This window comes from Trichoderma gamsii, assembly GCF_001481775.2.
Source record: "Trichoderma gamsii strain T6085 chromosome Unknown Scaffold_41.2, whole genome shotgun sequence".
Classification (NCBI taxonomy): domain Eukaryota; kingdom Fungi; phylum Ascomycota; class Sordariomycetes; order Hypocreales; family Hypocreaceae; genus Trichoderma; species Trichoderma gamsii.
In genome coordinates, this window is record NW_020171378.1 from 53,605 (window position 1) to 75,078 (window position 21,474).

The 21,474-nt window shown below is 45.0% G+C and overlaps 8 protein-coding genes across 8 annotated transcripts; 4 read left to right on the forward strand and 4 right to left on the reverse strand.

The window, feature by feature from the left end:
- Positions 1-3,809: 3,809 nt before the first annotated feature.
- TGAM01_v208972 (hypothetical protein) lies at positions 3,810-4,803 on the reverse strand (the record flags this gene model as incomplete). The annotated part of the gene is made up of 3 exons (XM_024550454.1): positions 3,810-3,854; positions 3,919-4,182; positions 4,240-4,803. The coding sequence occupies 3 exons, from the start codon at positions 4,801-4,803 to the stop codon at positions 3,810-3,812; spliced, it is 873 nt and encodes a 290-aa protein (XP_024404788.1).
- A 470-nt stretch (positions 4,804-5,273) lies between these two features.
- Positions 5,274-6,431, forward strand: TGAM01_v208973 (hypothetical protein; the record flags this gene model as incomplete). Its single annotated transcript, XM_018807421.1, has 1 exon — positions 5,274-6,431. One exon carries the CDS (start codon positions 5,274-5,276, stop codon positions 6,429-6,431), a length of 1,158 nt encoding a protein of 385 aa, XP_018659408.1.
- A 450-nt stretch (positions 6,432-6,881) lies between these two features.
- On the reverse strand, positions 6,882-7,964 carry TGAM01_v208974 (hypothetical protein; the record flags this gene model as incomplete). Its single annotated transcript, XM_018807420.1, has 2 exons — positions 6,882-7,846; positions 7,907-7,964. 2 exons carry the CDS (start codon positions 7,962-7,964, stop codon positions 6,882-6,884), a joined length of 1,023 nt encoding a protein of 340 aa, XP_018659407.1.
- Positions 7,965-8,569: 605 nt separating this feature from the next.
- Positions 8,570-10,127, forward strand: TGAM01_v208975 (hypothetical protein; the record flags this gene model as incomplete). The annotated part of the gene is made up of 5 exons (XM_018807419.1): positions 8,570-8,915; positions 9,000-9,329; positions 9,396-9,603; positions 9,670-10,052; positions 10,105-10,127. The coding sequence occupies 5 exons, from the start codon at positions 8,570-8,572 to the stop codon at positions 10,125-10,127; spliced, it is 1,290 nt and encodes a 429-aa protein (XP_018659406.1).
- Positions 10,128-11,481: 1,354 nt separating this feature from the next.
- TGAM01_v208976 (saccharopine dehydrogenase) lies at positions 11,482-12,896 on the forward strand (the record flags this gene model as incomplete). Its single annotated transcript, XM_018807418.1, has 3 exons — positions 11,482-11,680; positions 11,732-11,859; positions 12,078-12,896. The coding sequence occupies 3 exons, from the start codon at positions 11,482-11,484 to the stop codon at positions 12,894-12,896; spliced, it is 1,146 nt and encodes a 381-aa protein (XP_018659405.1).
- A 705-nt stretch (positions 12,897-13,601) lies between these two features.
- Positions 13,602-14,570, reverse strand: TGAM01_v208977 (formamidase; the record flags this gene model as incomplete). The annotated part of the gene is made up of 1 exon (XM_024550455.1): positions 13,602-14,570. The coding sequence occupies one exon, from the start codon at positions 14,568-14,570 to the stop codon at positions 13,602-13,604; it is 969 nt and encodes a 322-aa protein (XP_024404789.1).
- A 620-nt stretch (positions 14,571-15,190) lies between these two features.
- On the reverse strand, positions 15,191-16,693 carry TGAM01_v208978 (glycosylhydrolase family 18-1; the record flags this gene model as incomplete). The annotated part of the gene is made up of 4 exons (XM_024550456.1): positions 15,191-15,280; positions 15,349-15,714; positions 15,776-15,950; positions 16,110-16,693. 4 exons carry the CDS (start codon positions 16,691-16,693, stop codon positions 15,191-15,193), a joined length of 1,215 nt encoding a protein of 404 aa, XP_024404790.1.
- Positions 16,694-19,396: 2,703 nt separating this feature from the next.
- Positions 19,397-21,164, forward strand: TGAM01_v208979 (hypothetical protein; the record flags this gene model as incomplete). The annotated part of the gene is made up of 7 exons (XM_024550457.1): positions 19,397-19,559; positions 19,609-19,653; positions 19,705-19,763; positions 19,818-20,096; positions 20,152-20,211; positions 20,262-20,423; positions 20,577-21,164. 7 exons carry the CDS (start codon positions 19,397-19,399, stop codon positions 21,162-21,164), a joined length of 1,356 nt encoding a protein of 451 aa, XP_024404791.1.
- Between the last annotated feature and the right edge of the window lie 310 nt (positions 21,165-21,474).

The following is a 21,474-nucleotide window of genomic DNA, read 5'->3' on the forward strand; positions in this document are numbered from 1 at the left end:
AGTCATATAGAGCGCAGCAGGAGCTCACGACTGGAAAATGTTGTGCAGAGCTAGCAAGGGGATCTGGTTGTTTCTGAGACATCCCTTAGCAATGATACTGCAGCTGAGAGGAGGCGCTATTGTTATTAAGCCCCATGCAATATGCACTGAAGACAACAGTAATGTTTCATAGCCTCCTTATTGTGTCTCGTATCAATGGGTAGCACTTCTCCAAGCTATCTTTAATACATTTGATGTAAGATAACTTATACTTGAATATATCTTGCCTTGAAGATAATACTCTTATATTATTTAGGCCTATGCAAGCCCTACGCACTCGTGCATCACATAGTTAAAGACGCTAAACATTCAGTATCAAAATACGCCGGTTGAGACCACAGTAAATAGAGTCAATTGAGTAAACATATGATCACAAAGCACACACACATATATATGTGTATTTATATGCATTGTAAGTAAAAAAAAAATTATTTATCCCTTGAATTCGAGTAATTGCAACCAATCTTTTTGCACTAACAGCCGTACATAGTATGTTAACTGCTACCTGCACACTTTCCAAGCCATACCCAATAACTTCGGCTGGCGGCCTATATCTGACCATTTGACTATTTTCTCTGTCATCGACTTCTCTAGCTACCTCCCAGTGTCCTCAGACAGCTGGGAGTACTCGCCGGGCGGCATCGAGAAATTTGTAACAATTATGGCATTGTTTATTGTCAGTTGCTTAGCGCCAAGTCTCACTGAGGCCCTAAATCCCCTTGCTCCAGCCTCCTTAAGAATTTCACAGATGGTTTCTGAAGTCCAGTCACGAGACATCGCGTCAAAGGCTCCGACTACATTACTGCCCTTAAGATATGCCACAATATCATCATCCCTGACTGTCGAGTCTGGTTAGTCAAAGCAGGCACTAGCACCCAAGCTGTGAGGATATTGCGGTTCCTCTTGCTAGCAGTAGCTAAAGCTTTATAGCCAGCTAGCGAGAGCATTTGCACTCCACAAGAACCAATGCTGCTGCTCCCGCCCTAGACAAGAACAGTCTGACCGTTCCCAGGTTTTGTACCACTGAGCGGAGGAGCTCGGAATGAAGAATCTGACTTGTGAAACAAACAGCTGGCGGCGGTCGAGATTCCATGAGGCAGCACTATAGTATCCTTGTGCTCAACATCCTCAGGAAGCTTGGCAAACTTGGGCGAGTTCAGGACAACATATTCCTGGAAAGCAGAATAGCAATATATGATACCTTCGCTTGAGGCAGCTGGTCTGGCCTATCACAAGATCGCCAACCATGTAGATGTCGGCTAGCGACGAGCCAACTTCGATGGCTTCCCCCGCAACGTCACAGCCCAAAATCGCAGGATACTCCGAAATTAGTATTCCCATCTGTTGAACTTTAGCATTAGCGGGATTGATCGCCATAGCCTTAAAAATTTATGACGATCTCATTATCGGATGCTGCTGTATAGAGAGCGGTTTTGACTGCATTAATGGGGTGTTGTTTGTCCAGTAGCTATGATGCGTGGTTACTGGGAGCCATAGTGCAAGTTCTGAATTAATCTTTCTAAGATGTCGAAAAGCGTATGTTCACACTTGAGCCAAGTGAAGCTTTTAGTCGCCACCACAACATGTCAACGTATCTGTCAACTTACCTGTGTTGTACCAAAATATGCAAACGTTGGGACTATGCTTGTAATTCTGATGGCCAGTATCGTAGGTTTATTGTGGCTCGTATAGAAAAGATCTATCAACTCAATGCAAAGCGATGTTAGCGGAGTATTTATACTTCAAAATGCCCGGTTTCTGGCTGCCATGTCCGGTACAGCCGGTATTGTCGCACAGATCGCGCCGGTAACAAGTCATTTGAGGGTATAAACTCTAGGCGTGAAGGATTGGAAAATGGTAACTAGTATCCCATTTCTTACAGGGGCTAAATTACATGATATGGTAATTATATTATCTAGCGGAAAATATATTCGCTATATAGATCTGGGCCAGCCATAGTTGGACCGCGCAAATATATGTTCCTCTCTCCATTGTATTCATCGTTCGGTTGCTCTTTATTTATTATTAAGTTATGAAGACATGTCAGTTATGACCTTGAATGAACTAGTCACTACTATCTTCGCCTCGGACCTGAATACGCTATTCAGAATACATCTTGGAGATTCGCACTGGGCATATTATCTCTTCTGATTGGGAGAATTTAGCTCTTTGCTGTATCAGTGGATGCTCCCATGTACAAGTTTTGGGTAACGTCCTCTGATCCGATCTCATTAGCCAACTTCGCTACCGAAGGTTTGGGGGGGGATAAAAAGAAGGGAGAGTTCCATGGGCTTTACGTAAGTAAGATTATGATTTGAACGGGTCTACTCTCTGCTTCACAGATGCTCGATCGAAAATAAATTGCTCTACTACTGATCAATCGCAATTTACGGCCCAGATCTTTGACCGCCTTTCACATAAAGTATATTAGTAGGACATTCCTCACTCTACAACTCATGTATACCTCATCTAAAACCGATAATCTAGGTCCCAAACTTGGTCATCAAGAGCCTCATCCCACACTTGCCATTCCATAGGATCAAATATCACATCGGATCCCAACTCATTCGGGTCGTCAAGCTCTACTCCGAAGTCGAAAATGCTAGGCATTAGGACCGGGTTCGGCTCTGCGTAATCGACTAAAGCACCAATATTAGACGATTGAGATTTTGATGAATTCAAAGACTCTTGGCTGCCCTTGTGTACTTCAACGAGGTCATGTATGTAAATCTCATTGTGGTTAATCGTTTGGTCTATCATCTCTCCGGGATTTCTCTCTCGTTTTTTAACTTCAGTGGCGATAACGAGCTGATTTAATCTCGCCCAGGATGGATTTTCCTTTACTCTATCCGGCACGTCTTTTAATATTTGGTTGGTTAGCGCCCATCCTCTTTCGGAAGTTGCTGACCATGGAGACTGGCACAGCTGGATGAATACCGCGCTCATTGAAGCCCAAGGGAAATCTCCCTGCAATTGCCACCTCCATCTTTCCCAAGAAGGTTCCGTTCGTAACTTATGAGCCTCCTTGAGAATGTTTATCGACAGTTCTAAATGATGCTGTATCATTTCTTGAGACGGTACTTGCAAGAGCTCTTTCAAATTGCGAAAATGTTGTAGATAGATCGTGTGCTCCGCCTTTAAGAAGGCAAGCGAGGTCATAGTCATGACTAAAGAATCCATAGCATCCTTTGAAGAGAGTCTGACAATATATGTATCCTCTATTCTGGACCTTGCCAACTTGAAGGCTTTGAGTTTCTGCTCCAAGGGCTTCTGCTGATTTGCGTTTAGGAAACGACATAAAGTCCATATCTCACATCGCAAAATACAAACCAGAGACTTGCTTTCCACATCAATAGAAGCCGAGGAAATCTTCTGATCATTGGCTGACATACGGCTTGGAGCTTTGGTATCGAACGTTGTATCTGCAGCTGCCAGTTTTGTATTGCGTTCCGACCGGGATATAGAGTCCATGAAGATAATCTGCCACCATATCCGGCGGCGTATCTCAGCTTCACATGGGGTTAGAGCAGGCGTTTTGAAGCTTTCAGTATCTCTGTGCAGCTGCAAGGATGTTGCAATCCTCAGTAATAGGCCCATGAATGGCGACAGGAGTTGCTGGCAGCCAATGTGTGGTAAAATAGAGATGTATATTACAAATGCTTGGATCGTTTCGATTTCCTTCGTCACCAGAAGCCCAGCACTGGCAAGCGCTTTCTCCGTTCCAAGACGGAAGCGGGCAAGCAGCTGACTTCTTGGCATATCGAAGCAACTCAGAGCTTCTTCCTCGCCCAAAGACGTGATTGATGCCAAGCACACTGTAAATAGTAAGGCTTGTAAACTATACCGTAGGGAGCAAAATTTGCCCCTTAAATTAGTTACAATCTCGTCCAGAGCTGCAACGTCAATAACCTTGATAAATGGATCGACATTCTCTACGTATGTCCGCCATATGAAGAGCATTTGCGATGGTAAAGGGTATAGATCATCGAGATTTTGGGTGAATGGCTCTGTGTAGGTGTTCCCAAAATAAAAGTCGGGGTGCATGTTGTGCGAGGTAATTTGACTGCCAGATGAGATGCGCTCATGGTCTGAAGTGGATACTGTTGAAGCCACATCTTGAATCGCTTCAAAAATATGCTCGACCTAATCAATCATTATTAGCCTTTTCTGTGTCAATATCTCCTAACAGTTCAAACTCACTTCGCTACAAAAAACGGACCAGAAACCCTTTCCGATTTGTAAGCCAGCCTCGTTTCCAACGACCAGTCGACCAAAGTCTTCGTTTGCCTCTCCTTCAAAGTGCGATTTCATAGCAGAAATCAATTCTCCAAAATGCATGGGCGATTCGTGATTTGGTAATTCTCCTTTTCCAATCCTAGAATTGACTGTTTCTGTTTCTGAAGAACGAGGAGCACCTGCGACACTGGGTAATAGGCCCGGGAGTATTGATTGGACTTTGTTGGGACCGTCTTCCACTTGTGCTGCGAGCTCTGTAACAAGTGATTCGAGTCGCCTAAGCCGATTTAGCAGTTCAGCTTGCTTCTCAGTTGGCGACTTCCAAGTCGTGGGATCTCGTCGACGTGGAAGACGGCCAGTGACTGGGAAGTGGCATTCGCTTCGGTTCCTGGCGCAATTAGAGCAAGGATTTCTTCTGTCGCATTTGACCTTTCGTCGCCGACATGTAACACAGCTCCATACTTGCAAACTATCCTCGGTGACAGTGTCTTCTCCGGCTGCGGGGCGATCGGTAGACATGCTTGACATGATGGCGGAAGACTGCGCGATCTATTAGGTAAGAGTCGTATGAGAAAATTATTCAGTGCAAATCATGCGATATACTTTTTCTTCAGAAAGGAGATGGATGGGTGACCGAATTGAGCGACGTTGAAAAGCTATGGATTGGCTGCTGTAGGTAGCCAAATCTCGGACACGGAGCTCGGTCTAAATCCTTGCGGCGCGCCCAGTTCCACTTCATTGGCGTCTAAACCTAACAGGTCCTCCATGAATCGATTCTAAACCGTCCGCTAATGAAGTAGCTGGGCCAGCGCCATGTTGATTGTCTTGTTCTCGGATTCGCGACGATGCGAAATCTTACGACCGATGACCGAGGCCGGATGGGTCACACTGTGGTAGCCAGCTATATTTATGATCCCGTGCACGCCCGCCTTTCATTTAAAGCATGTCTTCTATCCAGTTAAAATAAATACTTGTGGTACGGCAACCATATGGCAACTATGGCCAGCACAAAAACTGTTATTATTCTTGGTGCAGGATGGGCAGGCCTACCACTTGCCCATAAGCTACTCAAATACACATCTTTGAAGACGAGCCTCAAAGTTATCCTGATATCTCCAAACAGCCATTTCTTCTGGAACGTGGCAGCAACCAGAGCTCTTATTCCTGGAATGATACGAGATGAATCTATGTTTATCCCAATTGCAACTGGATTCAGTCATTATCCAATCGACACATTCGAATTTATCCTCGGCAGAGCTACCGGCATCCAATCATCTTCAAATTCCGTTGCTGTTTTTGCCAATAACGGCGAAAGTCGCATCTTCCATTATCATCACTTAGTCATTGCCACAGGTTCTAGCATGACCAGCGGATTACCTCTGAAGCCCATTGGCACGCATGAAGAGATGCTCAAGGCATGGCATGATCTGCAGACAAAAGTCAGCGATGCGAAAAACATTATTGTGGCTGGCGCAGGCCCGACTGGTGTCGAAGTGGCGGGAGAGTTAGCTGCCAATTTTGGAAAGCTGAAAGAGATAACGCTCATCATGCATGGTGATGTTCCATTGGAGAGTTCCAGGGACCTGCTCTCTTCTGTTCGAACAACTCTGGACACGGATTTGCAGAAGCTCGGTGTCAAGCTAATCCGCAAAACTCGTGTAGAAGCCGTTAATGTAGGCAATGACGGCAAGACACAGGTTTTGAGTTTGGATAATGGATCAACGCTTGCCACTGACTTGTATCTTCCAATGCATGGCATTCAACTGAACAACAGCTTCGTTACCGACAGCTTCCTAGACCCACACGGCAACGTGAATCTCGATAGCATGATGCGCGTGGTTGGCACAGAGAATATTTGGGCCATTGGTGACGTGAGCAATGCTGGACCAAAGCAGCTCACAGTCACGGATAACCAGATAATTTACCTGGCTAGTGCATTAGATGCTTGTTTGACGGATAAAGGTCCTGTCGTACCCTACAAGCTCATAAGCAAAACAATGATCTTTCTCTCACTGGGCAAGAAGTACGCGACGGGACAGATTGGCAATTGGAGATTGTGGGGAGTATTAGTCTCGTACGTCAAAGGTAGAAACTTGTTCATTGATACAGCAAATGGGTATGTTGGCGGAAAGCATCTCAGGCATGCTCCGATGTAGATTGTTGGAGGCATACAGAGCTTTACCCAAATTCAGCAACTGAGTATATTAGTAGTCTTTATTCAATTCGTCTCATAAATAGAAGATGTTATAACAGTCAAGCACTATTCATAGAAGACTTCAAAAATGCCAATTAGTAGCCCAACTTATTCTTACCTGTGCCATTGGCTATCTTCGGTAGATTTCAAGCGTTCTCCCATATGAAGAGAGGCTAACATAATATTATAAAAACTAGATAATTGAAGAATAGTAATCACAACATTATAAACTAGCGCATCTAATAAGTTTTAATTCTAAATAATGTATTATTAATTACACGTTAATCCAGTCGGACGGCATATATAAATAGGAATGTTTCTCAGACTAAAGAAGGTCTATAATCTTAAATATATATACATAGTGTCTAACCAGCACTTGTCAACTGAAGCTCTTAGATATTAATTCTATACTTTATACGTTGATTGCTACAACGTTTGCACCCATTGTCAAAGTCCCATTCACCGGATATACTTCAGCGCCACTGTTTGTCACATATAAAACGTTGTCCGTGCCGGACCTACGGCCAAAACAGCAAGAAGTATAGCCAGCCATTAGAAGGCTGTTCTCAGAACCAACAACAGGACGTAAAATATGGGACTTCACAGACGCATACAGAACAGTATTGTTGAAGTTGGCGGCTGCCCAAATGCCACCCTTGGAGTCTATCGCGAAGTCATCAATAAAGAGATAACCGTCTTCAGCACGAGCTCTTATCCGCGGCTCCTGTTGCCCGCTCAACATAGCTCCGGTGCAGCCATCGATATTAATGCTGTAAATTGTCGTCTCGAAGCTATTGGACCAATAGAGCACCGTTGAGCCGAAAGGGTCCTGTGTAGCATGAACCCCATTAATGCCGATTGGTGTCGAGGCAGTTGAAGGTGGCTCCATCTGCGGCAACTGCACTGCAATATCGACTGCTTTTGTATGAATATCTATGCGCCATACGCAGCCCAGAGTCGAATCTGCCAACAAAACAGCACTGTCATTTTCTGGTAACGCTGTCATACCGTTGGGGTAGCTGACTTGCGGTAAAGCAGTAATCTCGGTAATGAGTGGCGACGATGATGAAACAGAAAAGTCCACACTCCACAAAATTCCGGTCCCTGGAATGGCAACGACCCCAGACGCATTTGTGCCAACGACGACGAAGAAATTTGGCTTAAGTTCTGCAATACCTAGAAGGCTCTCGACATCTGGGAAGGTATGGACTAGTGTCGTTGTTGGATTTGAAGATTGGGGGTTTGCAATTCGATAGAGACTTGCCGATGGCGAAATCATCGTAAACAGTATGTCCCCATTGTCGCAGACAGCTAAATTCTCTGCCCAGCTTGGCGAAGTAAACTGATGCAGGACAGTGGTTTCAAAGCTTCGATGGCCTGTGAAACTTTGTATATCATTTTTCGTTTTAAGTGTCGATCTTTCTGCCCTATACGCACATGCGGCAAGAGGGCTTATCGCCAGAAATGTGAAGAGGAAGCGGTGCAATGACAGCATTTTTTTAGACCCAATGGTACATTTTACTAGAATAAATAGAGTGCAATAGACATTTGTGGTATAAGAGTGCGGCTTTTATACTATAGGTAATTGCGTCTGCACAAGGGCTATATAGGAGCGCCCGCCTATAATACAATCACCGCCTAAGTATCAATGAGGCCGCCTCCTTGGATGTTTATTGCTGGTTAGTCACGTAATTTCCCGCCTTTGCATTTATAAGCCTCGGAAAAAGATGCCCAGAATTACTTTCTCAAAGATGCTGAACAAAATCTTCCTATCCACTTCAGAGACACTAAATTTCTGTCAGGTGATTATTAAGCTTCCTATTATTGGAACATCAACACAGAGTACGATATCTCGTATGGAAAAACAAGATGCAATGAAGAATACTTAGCTTTAAAAACAGCATATATTTCATCAAGAGCGTGATTTTACTTTTCATTCCACCGCCACAGATCCAAGACTGGGAGCAATATTTACATTGCAATATATACATGGCATCTATCTTCCAATAGCGGAATTTAAGTTTTACAACACTCAATTCACAGTACTGCTCTCTTTTGCTGATTAGTTCAGAAACTGCGAAGTTATGGTCGAAAGCGACTATGACCAGCCAAAGACAGAAGCGAAGAGGCCATGTACACGAAAATGGCGCTACGGATAATCCAATTCCCAGTGAAGCTCAAACAGTTGACTTAGAGAAGGTGCAAAGCAAAGCAGCTACAGAGGCCGATCGAATAGCGTTCCAAGTCAAATGGGACGAGAACGACTCCAAAAACCCCAAGAATTGGAGCCCCTATTTCAAGCTCTGGATGACATTTATGATGGGTCTATTGGCATTCACAGGATCAGTTGGGTCTGCCATCACTAATCCGGCTGAAGAGGCACTTGTAAAGCATTTTAACATATCTTCTGAGGTTACAGTACTTACAATGTCACTTTTTATCCTTGGTGCGTCGTCTTCGTCATTTCACTATCCTCCGATAGTCGAATTGACTTTTGTTAGTCAGAACGCAACTCGCTGATTTATTTTAGGATTTGCTTTCGGTCCTATGTTTTGGGCACCTATTAGTGAGGCATATGGCCGCAAATGGTCGATGCTGCCACCCGTATTTATTCTTGGCCTCTTCAGCATCGGGTCTGCCACGAGTGAAAGTGTTGCAGCTCTGTTTGCCACCCGTTTCTTGGGCGGATTCTTTGGCTCGGCCCCTATTAGCAATGTCGCAGCGGTGCTAGGAGACTTCTATACGCCTGAGAGCCGGGGGACTGCGATGAGTTTCTATGCTATCTGCGTTGTGGGTGGTCCAACTCTTTCGCCTGTAATCGGAGCTGCCATTACAGCCAATAAACATATGGGTTGGCGATGTTAGTTGCCGATGAACTCCTGTCCATTCAATTAGCGAAGTCGCACCTGACAATATATTTATACAGGGACCGAGTACTTGGAATCCATTATCGCTTTCTTTGCGGTAGCACTAGCATTCTTTACACTACCAGAAACCTATGGGCCTGTCTTGTTGAAGCGTAAGGCAAAGCATCTGCGAGAAATAACAGGGGATGGCCGTTGGTGGCATCCGCACGAAAGCGAGAGAATCAACCTGCGGAATGTTGTTACAAAACACTTCAGCCGACCCCTCCGGTACGTCACGTATTGTTGCCTTTTGAGTTTGGGTCATTATCCTACGTCACGATCTTAAGCTAAAAGAAAGTTCTTTTCTGAAATCAGCATGCTACTTACCGAACCTATAGTCACATGCGTGGCGCTCTACGCCTCCTTCGTCTACAGTTTGATGTTTTTAATGCTGGAAGTCTTTCCAATTGTATTCCGAGAAGAACGCGGATTTGGCCCTGTTGTGGCCAGTTTGCCATCTCTAGGCCTCTTTGTCGGTGTCCTTTGTGCATCCTGCCTGAATATCCTCTTTCAGCCTATGTATATCAAGGCTGTCCGGAAAAACAAAGGTCGTGCAGTACCAGAGGCTCGATCACCACCTATGCTTGTTGGTGGGATCTTATTTACCACGGGGATATTTTGGTTTGGATGGACGGCCGAGCCATCGCACCCGTGGATATTGCCTGTTGTGGCTTCTTGTAAGCTACCCGTACTAACCAAAGGCTAAGTAACATTAATAATTACTAACAGCGTATGTTTACAGCGTTTATTAGCTGCGGCTTTACCGTTGTCTTCCAGCAATGCCTAAACACACTAGTTGACACGTATGGACCCTATGCTGCAAGTTCTACCTCAGCAAACACTATGTTACGCTCTTTGTTGGCTTGCGGTCTCCCACTTGCTGCCAGACCCATGTTTGTTAATCTTGGCACTGGAATAGCGGCAAGCATACTCGGAGCTGTCTCGTGTCTCGCACTGCCCGTTCCCTTGGTGCTTTATCATTATGGACTAGCTCTGCGGAAGCGATCCAAATTTGCAAAGATATAATTCTCGTGGTTCAAAGAATATGAGAACAGCAGAAGATAATTATTAAATGTATTTAGTATTAAATAATTCAGCGCAGGGTATTTGAGGGCAGGCCGCGACAAGCAGTCATATCAGTAAACAACTAGTCCTCACTGATACGCTTTTTCTTTTGCCGCGGCTGTCAACAGCCATGGAAGAAGTCTTCACGCTTAAGAGAAAGATATAGGCAATCTATACTACAGCTGGAGAAGCGCCAGTTGACTCGCTCTGGTTAAGCAGGCTCTGATGCATCGAATTATGCTGACATTTACTTTCAGAGAGCATCGTTGGTGTATACACTGCATACGCGTTAAAAGCGTATACTGGCAACCGCAACGCAGATGCATGTCATCCTACTGATAGCTGTCGTGGGAAGAATGGTTCTGATACCTAGTAAGTCCGAGGCTGCTTGACATGTAGCGCGTAGCACAATGTAGGCCAACTTCATGCGAAAGTTTGTCAATTTTCCTATGATTGCGAATGGCACGATTTTTGCAGTTCGAGTGTATTACTTGGTGGCGGCCAGACGGCAAACACAACTTTGCGCGTACTTTATATTCTCACTGAAACCCTTACCACAGCCCAAGCTTACGCAAGTCTATGTATTTAGATAAAGGTAAGGTTAATACAAATCAAATGAATACGGACATTTTATTGCAGGTAACCATTGCACCACTAACAATGGAGCTACTCATATTACCCAGATACATCAATGTTACCCAGTGCCTCATTTGAGTTAACAAGTCTGTTGCAGAGTAAAGAATTTTCGTCTCACGCACACATACAGCTAGCTGCTATAATCTTTTGTACATAGTCTACATGTCTGAATGGGTGACAGTTTTTGATACCCAAGACACCTAGGGTATGTCGGATTTCACAGTTAGCAACTCCGGGCCGGAATACCGGAGCATTAATAATCCCGCTGCCACTGGAAATGAACTGCTTGAACTTCAGTACTTGTACCGATGGAAAACAACTTGGAACCTCTAGGGATTTTTCGACAGGAAAACATATGCGTCAATTGTTCAGTACAATTCTTCGCAACGCGACAATACAAGCAAAATGTCTGAGAACAACAGTGGTCGCGACTATGACCTTGTGCTTATTGGCGCAACGGGCTACACCGGCGCTCTTACTGCGGAGCATATCGCGGAGCACCTCCCAACCAACCTCAGGTGGGCTATCGCGGGGAGATCAAGCACGAAACTGAACGGGCTTGCCGCAAGATTAAAGGAGCTGGGACCTGATAGAATACAGCCAGGTATAGTTCCATCTGTAAGATAATAAACAATTACAGCTTACCGGTGTGCAGTAATCGAGATTGTGGATGTTGAAGACAAAGTTCAATTGATCACCATTGTCAAAAAGGCAAGATTGTGTGTCAGTGTTGTCTCATACCATCACGTCGGGCCGCTCGTAATTGAGGCTTGTATTGAGGGGGTAACTGACTATATTGATACGTGAGCAAATCCGAAGCCGATGCATACATAGGTATGATAGGAATCTGCTGACTCTGGTTAAATATGTGGTGCCGGAACCATACCTCGCATACGACAATGGATCGACGATTACCACCGCGCAGCTGAGTTGGCGGGTGTTGTTGTGAGCCGAATCCGAATGCTATGATCACCATCCTCATATATGCTTATCGGCAGCAGATACTCATTTCCTGCGGCGCATTGAGCGCTCCGCACGATCTCCTTACTTGGTCGTCAGTTCGAGAGCTTGAGAAGAGCTCATCTTTGAAGACGAAGGAACTCGTTTTGTCGCTGCTAAAAATGCCATCGGATCCAAGTGGCGGCACAGTCGAGTCCATGATGATGAGAGGAGACTTCGACGCCAAAGTCCAGTATGAATCGCAACAACCATGGTACCTTTCTCCAGTCATAGGCCGGCGAAGCTTGAGCTCAACAAATCTTGTCGGCGTGCGCCACGACCCGACTCTGGGAACAATGTCGGCTAGTTCGCTGAGCGACGTGCAGAATAGAGCTGTGGTTCACAGAACGTGGGGTCTGCTTAGCGGCGGCATGGCGTATGGAGCGAAATTTCAGTACAGCGAGTACAAAAAGGCATCTTCCACACTTGCCGCTATGTTCCAAATGCTTAACACCATGGCAATTAAGTTAATGCTAGCTCTTCCGCCGCTGAGAGCTATTGCAGCGATGGTACTACCAGCTCCAGGCCAAGGCCCTGATCCGGCAAAGGAGAAAAACTACCGTTTCGAGATGGAAGCTGTCGCGATTGCAGACACAGACCATGACGAGATAGCACCAAGGGCGTATACTCATTTTGCGTATCCAGGGGGCCCATATCATGCCACCGCTGCCTTCCTCGCCCAAGGTGCGGCTTCTTTACTATATCACAGAAAATTAGAGGGCGGCGTTTCTGGTGGTTGTCTTACGCCGGCTTTCTTAGGGCAAGATCTGATAGAAAGAATTCGAGGAGTGAGTACCGACTTCAGCACCAAGATGCTGTGACATCGGGATGCCTTGAAGGTTACAAAGCAACGTGAATTGATTTTGGACATAGCAGAGAAAATTAGCCGACAATAACCGTTATAGATATAGACTTCTACCTATAATTGCAGCGTTTGGTCATTGAGCTAAGGATTAAGGGCGTATCGCGCTTCTTCACCCCGAGAGATTACACGCCTTCAAAATGATTTGCCTAGGTGTATAATATAGACCTAGGAGGTGAAACATCTTCCACTCGTACGAACCCTCTCCACTAGTATGGTCAATAATGAACGTCTCACAAATGGCCCTGTGACAGTTATATGGCATCTCTTGCATAATATTGTCTCTTTCTCTGACATTGTATCCGAAAACAGGGGCGCTATAGATAGCGACGCTTGAAGCGTACAATACCCAAATTTCAAGGCATGCATTAGCTGGGTTGATGAACGGCGAACGGGTTACATCTTCCTTGGTATGATAGTCTAGTAGGAAATCGGCTTCTCTCGCCGAGGATATAAATTCATGGCAGGCACTGTGTGTACAGAATCATGTAATTGAGCCATGTAAGTCCTGGCGATGGCTCACTAATCCTTGTCCTCAACCTACATGCCCCTTCTTGAAAGAGTTCTTTGACAGAAAGACGATTTTCGCATCTGGAGAGTGGCGACGGGACAATCGGGGTTTAATGAGAGAAAAGCAAGCCATCTTATGAGAACTTTGGCAATCTCAATTGTTATTAGTACTTTGAACAAACATGTTCAATGGTACACTGGCAGAAACGGTATAGTTGGGGATATTTACAACTTCTGACACCCGAAGACCAATAGACACACTTGCCAGCATATATGCTTCTATATAATCCAAGTTTTTTGTTTGAACCATATATTCGATAATGCCCCGCACAGCCTTTTGAGCGGCCTTCAACAGATCTGAATCAACGCCGAGGACGGCATAATATCCCTGGTCTTCAGCTTGAGTGAGCGCAGATGATGTAGCTGAATAATTCGGAGATGTCACCCATTTCATGTTCTTCCTTATCGATAGACGCAGCGTAACTTGCATAGGAGTCTCAATAGCGGTTCCGCAAACCTCTCCATCGCCCTGGGCGGCGTGACCATCCCCGCAGCTGAATAGCGCGCCAGACGCTTTGATGGGCAGATAGAGCTTAGAGCCTTCAATGATTTGTCGAGTGTCAATGTTACCCCCTGTGTCGAGCGGAGGAATAGTAGGGAATTCGCCTTCCCCAGGGGCGACTCCCATGACACCAAGGAAAGGATGAGTGGGGATGCGAATGCCGTCCTTGAACACAGCGGATGAACCATCAGGATCAATTTGCCAGATCTTGAGATGAGGCTCTTTGAAATCATCTGCAAGTAGCCCGAATCCAGGTATAATTGCAGTCCAACCCCAATCAGCAGTTTTGAGCTTCAATACCTCAACTTCAAGAACGTCTCCCGGCTCGGCACCCCTCACATATACGGGGCCGAAAATGGGGTTTGCCAGCTCTGACTTGAACTTTAAGACGTCTTCAGCTGTCGAGATGGGGGTTACTTGTCCATTGCTTCCATCGATAGTATCAAAAGTCACAACGTCTCCCGAGTCGACGGTTAACACAGGTGCAATTGCCTTGGACCATTTGAGGTGGCTGTGTCCACGGTGGACGTGGAACGTAGAATTGATCTGAGGAGGTAACATAGCGTAGTAGGTACTGTCCCAGATTTGGCCTAATCGGATAGTAAGGAGTCAGCTTGCATTCTCAAGACTGCTGAAAGTAATTGTAGGCGAGACTCGCCATGCAATTTGCTTAATCCTCTCCTTTGCTAGAGAGTGTGAAGTGTGTGATCATCTAAATTGAGTTGTTCAAAAGAATTGAAAATGTCAGAGATAAACCCCGCATCAATTACCCAAATACTTTTGTAGTACAAAATTGAGTCCACTTTTAAATCTAACTGCTTTAATATTCAGCAGCGATGGGTCTAGCAGATAGCCTAGTGAGAAATTTGAGGCTTCTGTACAACATTGCGAACATGCGGAGTACACGTATATGAATCATTGCGTTGTGAGCTATATATTTCAGTATCTTTTTTTTTGTTATCCTAGGAATAACTGCTATTTCGTCCATTGACTCTGATTCTATAATTGCTATTATAACTGGTTCGAAAACAGAGATATCTTTCGACCCGTCCAAGAAAGGCCAGCATGACATTTCCCAATAGTAGGCGATCTCTACTCGAGGAAAAGCATTGCCAAATACACTGTTTTTACGTGAATTTCTCCTCCCGTGATCCCTTTGAATAACCAAGTTCATTGTAGCTTTACTGGCAAGAGGACCACCATTCACTTGATGCAACGCATTTATAAGGAGAAACACACTGTGTTGGGCCCGTGTATCCGTCTCCGCCGCACTGTAAAACTCTCAACATTAGCTCTTATCTCCCAGCAATCATAAGCTCCAAGTTCTCCTGTAACTCACCTGGCCCCACTGAGGTACTGTGCCGCTTCCCGTCGGGCCTGTTCCTGAGGCTGACGAGGTGCTGCTACTAGCGGGCTTGGTTGTCTTTGCAGTGGATGTAGGGGCGCCGCTGCTGACCGGCGGTGATGAGCCGCCACAGGGAGCGCCTGTCAGGAGAATGTTTTTGGCCTCCTGGGCGTAATTGCATCCGTTGTTGACATTGGCATCCGAGTACCCAGCATCCCACATCATAATTCCTCCAAAGTCTGGGCTAGACTTGACATCTGCGATAATGGAAGCCAGCTGGGATGGCGAAGCATAGTAAACGGCACCACCTGAATTGCCATTAGCAGCCAAAGTATTCGCAGGCACCCCTACAAAGAGTTTCTAGCAGTAGCTGTTAGTCTTCCAGCATGAAAGATAACTTTGGGTATTCGAATGCACGTACTGCGTTTTTCGAGGGCGTAGTGGCAATATATGACGTCCAGTTGTTGTAGTTGAATGGTGCATCGCCGGGCAAGCCAAGAGAACAGGGGTCCGGCCCATAGCCGTTGTTGTTGTAGAATTGAATCCAGAGATAGTCGAACTGGGAGTTACTTATCACCTCTCCCATGTTGGGTTCCCTATCAGTTCATTGTTGTTAGCAAGCCACGAGTTACATATCTACATGCGATTTAAGGAAGACTCAACGGCAGGGGGCATTGCGTTTCGGGTGTTAGCACACTGTATTTGCTCATAAAGTCTTGTGGAATCATCTTACCGGTGCTCCTGTGATGTAATACGTATGGTTCGGGTCGCTGGCAAAGTTAGAGCGGAGGGTTGATATCAGATACTGGTAGTATTGATTGCCAAGGTTGTCTTCGAGGTCAAAGTCAAAGCCGTTGACAAAGACATTGCCAAAGGGCCGCTGGACAGAAGTGCTGCCAGAGTTGCCATAGGCTTCCCAGAGGTATTGTCCAATCGCAACAGCCTGTGACTGCGATTGTAGAGAGTAAGAACCGGCCGCGCCTCCGAGCGACAGAATAATCTTAATGCCAGCGGCCTGGCAGCTGGCTATTGAAGCAGCAAGATCATCGCATAGCTGAGGTGCGCCATTCGTACCGACGTAGCAGGTATTGCCGATATTTCCTGCTGGAATGCTGCCAGTAGTGCCATAGATATCCAAAAATGACAAAACAAGAATGTCAATGCCTGCGTTGGGTGCACAATACGTGGAAAGGTCATCGCTTTCGTTGTTAGTGCCTCCCCAATAAACGACATTTTGGGCACCGGAAGCTTGGCGAGCTCTAACGTTATGCGGAGCCGATGGAGCGCCGGCAACCAGGCCTGCAAATCCCAGAGTGGCAAAACAAGCTGCTGAATGCATACTGAAGGGAAGGAATGATAAAAGATAAGTAGAATAAATGAAAAAAAAATATACAACGAATCTTAAACTCGACAGCAGCTGCTTAGGGGAAAGACAGCAGTGCAAGATGTATCTGCCTTTTTAATATGAATCAAATAGCCTCACAAGTGGAAAGCAACCGACAAAGTCACAGGTATTTAAACTCTTCAATACCATAACCTACTGAGCTATACTCGAGCTATGGTATACACGCTGACGCAGAACGCGTAAATACAGAATTCCATTACTCACAACTAATCATTCTGGTGGAAGGAGACGTTACATAGTCGATATGGCTTGTCTCGTGCTCTGGCTGTAGTATTATAACTTGAAACAAAAAATTTGTCCATTTCCTTCCCAGGAATGCTAGACGTGCCGATATATCCAGTATAGATCCCTCAACATTGGAAAACCGGCAGGTGACTTCTTTGGGGAGATTGAGGGACTGTAGCATCGTGACATTGTTCTGTGAATGGTGGAGCAGTCACATGTGTTACGTGATTTGACTTTATTTGATCCACTAAGACACTCTGCGCGAAATTAACATAGAGATAACGAGGGTTATTGTAGCTGCTTGAATAGGAAGCTTCAGATACTGATGCCGCTATTGGCATTGATTAGCCTATATACACGTACCTCTTGTACTATAGTTAAGCCGTTTAGGCAGGTGCCTCAGCGCTATGCGTAGGTTACCGCGTTAAACTGAGGCTTCAAGCCAGCGACGTACCTGGCTTCGCCCACCGGCGCGACTGGCACAGGCACATCAATTAAATGAACCTGGAACGCGCCTGAGAACTATACTAGGATACAGGTGTGGTTCGTTTACTCAACAACCTGATAAAGGGATGTTCAATCAAGCTCCGTGCTTATCCAACGATACAACGTTCCTACGCTCACTGGTATAATATCACAGAGTAACAAATAATGAATACACAAGATAGCCAATGACTATCAGTTATCCTCATTTGATCACCAGGTACGGATTGCACGAGATGCAGTCTTTCAGCCTCGGGATATATTAAAGTCACTATAACCAATAGGTGTTCATACTGCTAGGTCTCACATAGTGACGGCCGGAAGAAATTTGGTGCCGCTACAGTTGGAATGTCGCCAGTCATTTACACCCAAATTCAATTGTACACATGAATGATATAGCAATGCTTTCATTTTTTGAGCCGTCATATCAATTTGGCTTCGCTGATAGGTAACCAAGCTAGCATATAAAGTATATAAGTAGCTGTGCTCTTGCGCTCAGCTGTAAAATCTTTTCATAATTTTTATAGGCTTTAGACCTGCGCTAGCTATAACTCACAAGGCTCTTGCAGACGCCTATAGATGACATTGTGTCCGATGACATCGATGCTGTGTGAGAGGCAATAGGTATCGAATCAAGCGATATCTTTATATAACCTGATAAATGTGTCTTCAAAAACAAAAGCAGCTACAGTTAACTCCGAATGTATAATCTTAGGGAATTTTACCGAGGTTTATACTCTTTCTGTAGTAAATATATTCCAGCGGTTGCCTTTCTCCACACTTCTGTAGTCAATTTTACCATGGAGCATGCGCTATAAACCCGGACCTTGACTTGGTCGTAGGCCTGGTGAATATTGACATTACTTTACAACGGGACAACCGAATAGAGACGTCTCTTTTTACATTTGATGCAAAATGTCGTAGAATACTTGCAGTTGTATTCGCTGTAGCTTTGTTGTAATATAGATTTCATTTGTGAATATAAAAAGATTTAAAGGCCGGGAACATTTGTCTTAAATTACCTTTCCGGTGATTATCTGAAGGCCTAATAAGTAAAACTCTTGCCTTTCACAGATCCATATCTTCTAAATGCATTTGACCGTATGTAGAACCTGAATGAAGTTGTGTCAATTATCCAAATTACTTTGGTAACTTGTCTTGCCTCTGCTATTTGTCTGCCTGAGAATGCTAATTGTATTATTTGCGAATTCAAGCAAGCTATATTTTCACTCAACTGTCAGCAGCCTAAGCTAGTGGTACAAGTTCAATGTCTAAGTTATATGATACACCTATGAAAGACGGGAAGAGACAAATGAGTACAAGCGTACCTTGATTTCGAGCCTTTCTGACGTAGATTTATTACACGAACCACCAGGAGCTTCTATTGGTTGAACAATTGATGACTTGAGCTATAAAAAGAGCAAGGTTCCTGAATAGAGACATCATTGTGTCTGCATATGGAGGCTTATATGCTTTTCAATTAGTGATCTCAGTCTCTGCTGCAGCTACTGGAGCTACCCGCGCCTATTACTGCCCTAAGAGCATAATACAACAATTTGCAGCTCAGTGCGCCATATGCCTCTACTATAGAATCAGTTCAATTCTAGCATCTTACTTGTATACTCTCTTCAGTAAATCATAAACTTTTGGCGGGGTCATTGTTCCCCACCATGGCGTGCTAGCTGAGAATTTGGCGTGATCTTGACTATATATTATTCACAGCGTATTGCACGATAGCCCTGTTATTATGCCATGCCGTGCTAGAGCCTTTGACCCAGTCATGTTAGAGAATCGAGGAAATATATCCATAGATGGCCAGGGGATGGCCAGGCTATATCTAGACCATGAAATATTTTAATCCGCTGCACGCCCCTAGAGATCCCATTTCACGAACATTAGTTGTCGTTCAGATAATTTTCTTAACGCAAAATGGCAGATACAAAGCATACATCACAGATCCAAAATGAAACGGATGACGTTATTGCCATTGACGAAGGACTTACAGAGCAATCACTGCTTCGCAAACTAGACGCTAGGCTCCTGCCTGGAGTTGGTATTTTATACCTTCTCTCGTTCTTAGATCGGAGCAATGGTATGGCTACATGAAGATTCCGTTTTAACTCAGCTAATAAGAGGTTTAGTTGGAAATGCCCGCATTGAGGGCATGGTAAATGACCTCCACATGAGTTCGACATACGTAGATCCTCAGCTGCCGAGACATTTCTGACATTTTACAGCTGGGAACCAGTATCTTACTGGGCTTACCGTTTATTTCATTGGCTATGTTCTTTTTGAGGTCAGTGGCCTAGAATTGTCTGCCTACTGAGACGCCATTTGACGTCAAAGACAGGTTCCATGCAATATTATCCTCAAAAAGACAAGCCCTCGTTTATGGCTCCCGACTTTGACAATAGCGTGGGGTGTTGTTGCTACGCTGTTGGGAGTGGTACAAAACCTTTCTGGCTTTCTTGTTGCTCGATTCTTCTTAGGCGTAACAGAAAGCGGCCTATTCCCTGGTGTTGTGTTCTATTTGTCAATGTGGTACAAACGAAAGGAGCGGCAGTATCGCATTTCATTATTTTTCAGTGCGGCATCGCTAGCGGGAGCCTTTGGTGGCATTTTAGCATTTGTACGTGATGCTTCACCAATTGTCTCGTTTGAACACTGTTAATTTCAACATTCAGGGAATTGCGAAGATGAAAGGAATCATTTGGAGTAACGGATGGCGGTGGATATTCATTCTCGTAAGTGTCTCTCGAAGGGCCTGATAGTCTATATTGACATTGCGGCTCAGGAAGGAATTGCTACTGTCATTATTGCCACAGCAGCGTACTGGTTCATTGAGAACTACCCGGATAACGCTAAATTTCTCACGAAAGCCGAAAGACAGCTGATCAAAACTAGATTGGCCGCTGACTCTGACGCTATGATGAAAGAAGATTTTAATTGGGCTGCTGTACGTGAGGCAGTCAGTGATCCAAGTTGTTGGCTCTACAGTCTGGGCTTTCATACAATGAGCTTACCGTTATATACTCTTTCTCTATTTCTGGTAAGTATTTTATAACTCTTCTTCACATCTAAAGTATCTTCAATGCTGAATGGGTATTAGCCAACAATTATCAGCAATCTTGGATATACAGCAGCGAAAGCTCAGCTCCTTACGATTCCTCCATATGCGTTGGCATTCGTTACTACTGTGGGAGTTGCCATTGCGTCCGAAAAATTAGGGAAAAGGGCGGTCTTTATAGCAGGCTCCTCAATTACGGCCGCAATTGGATACATCATGCTGCTTGCAAACACCGACCCTGTTTCACGACCGGGCTTGTCGTACGCTGGCACGTTCTTTGCTGCTGCAGGCATTTACCCGGCCACTGCACTTGTTCTCTCATGGCCGGCTATCAACGTGTCTGGCCAGACAAAAAGAGCTATTGCAAACGCGATGCAGATTAGCATTGGTAATCTAGGGGCTGTCATGGGGACACAGCTGTATCGATCAAATGATGGGCCGAGATTTGTCGTTGGTCACTCAGTCGCACTGGCTTACTTGTGTGCGAATGTCGTTGTGGTCAGCTACACAGGATGGCGACTAAAAGCGCAAAATACAGCGAGGGCAAACATCTCCCCCGAAATTGAGAATGTAGGAGAAGCGTCAGACTGGGAGGGAGATAAAGACCCTCGGTGGCGATTGTCATACTAGACGGGCCATTGCGCTGCCGAGCTGAAATACCTTTCCATTATCGCTGCCTCTATCACTGCACACAAAGTAATGCCAAACCACCTGCAGATAACATTACTTTGTGTTTCCAACACGTTGCAGACACAAATAATATAGCTCCAATGAGCAATACAAAAGAAGTTCAGGATTGCAGATGATCGATGTTATTCACATATGCTTTTGCGTCAGTCATTCTAAGTATTGGTAACCGCTCAATAACATGTCCCAAGCAGAATACACCCTATATCTAATACATGCATCCAGCCAAAAAGTGCTCTCCCGCATATTGCTT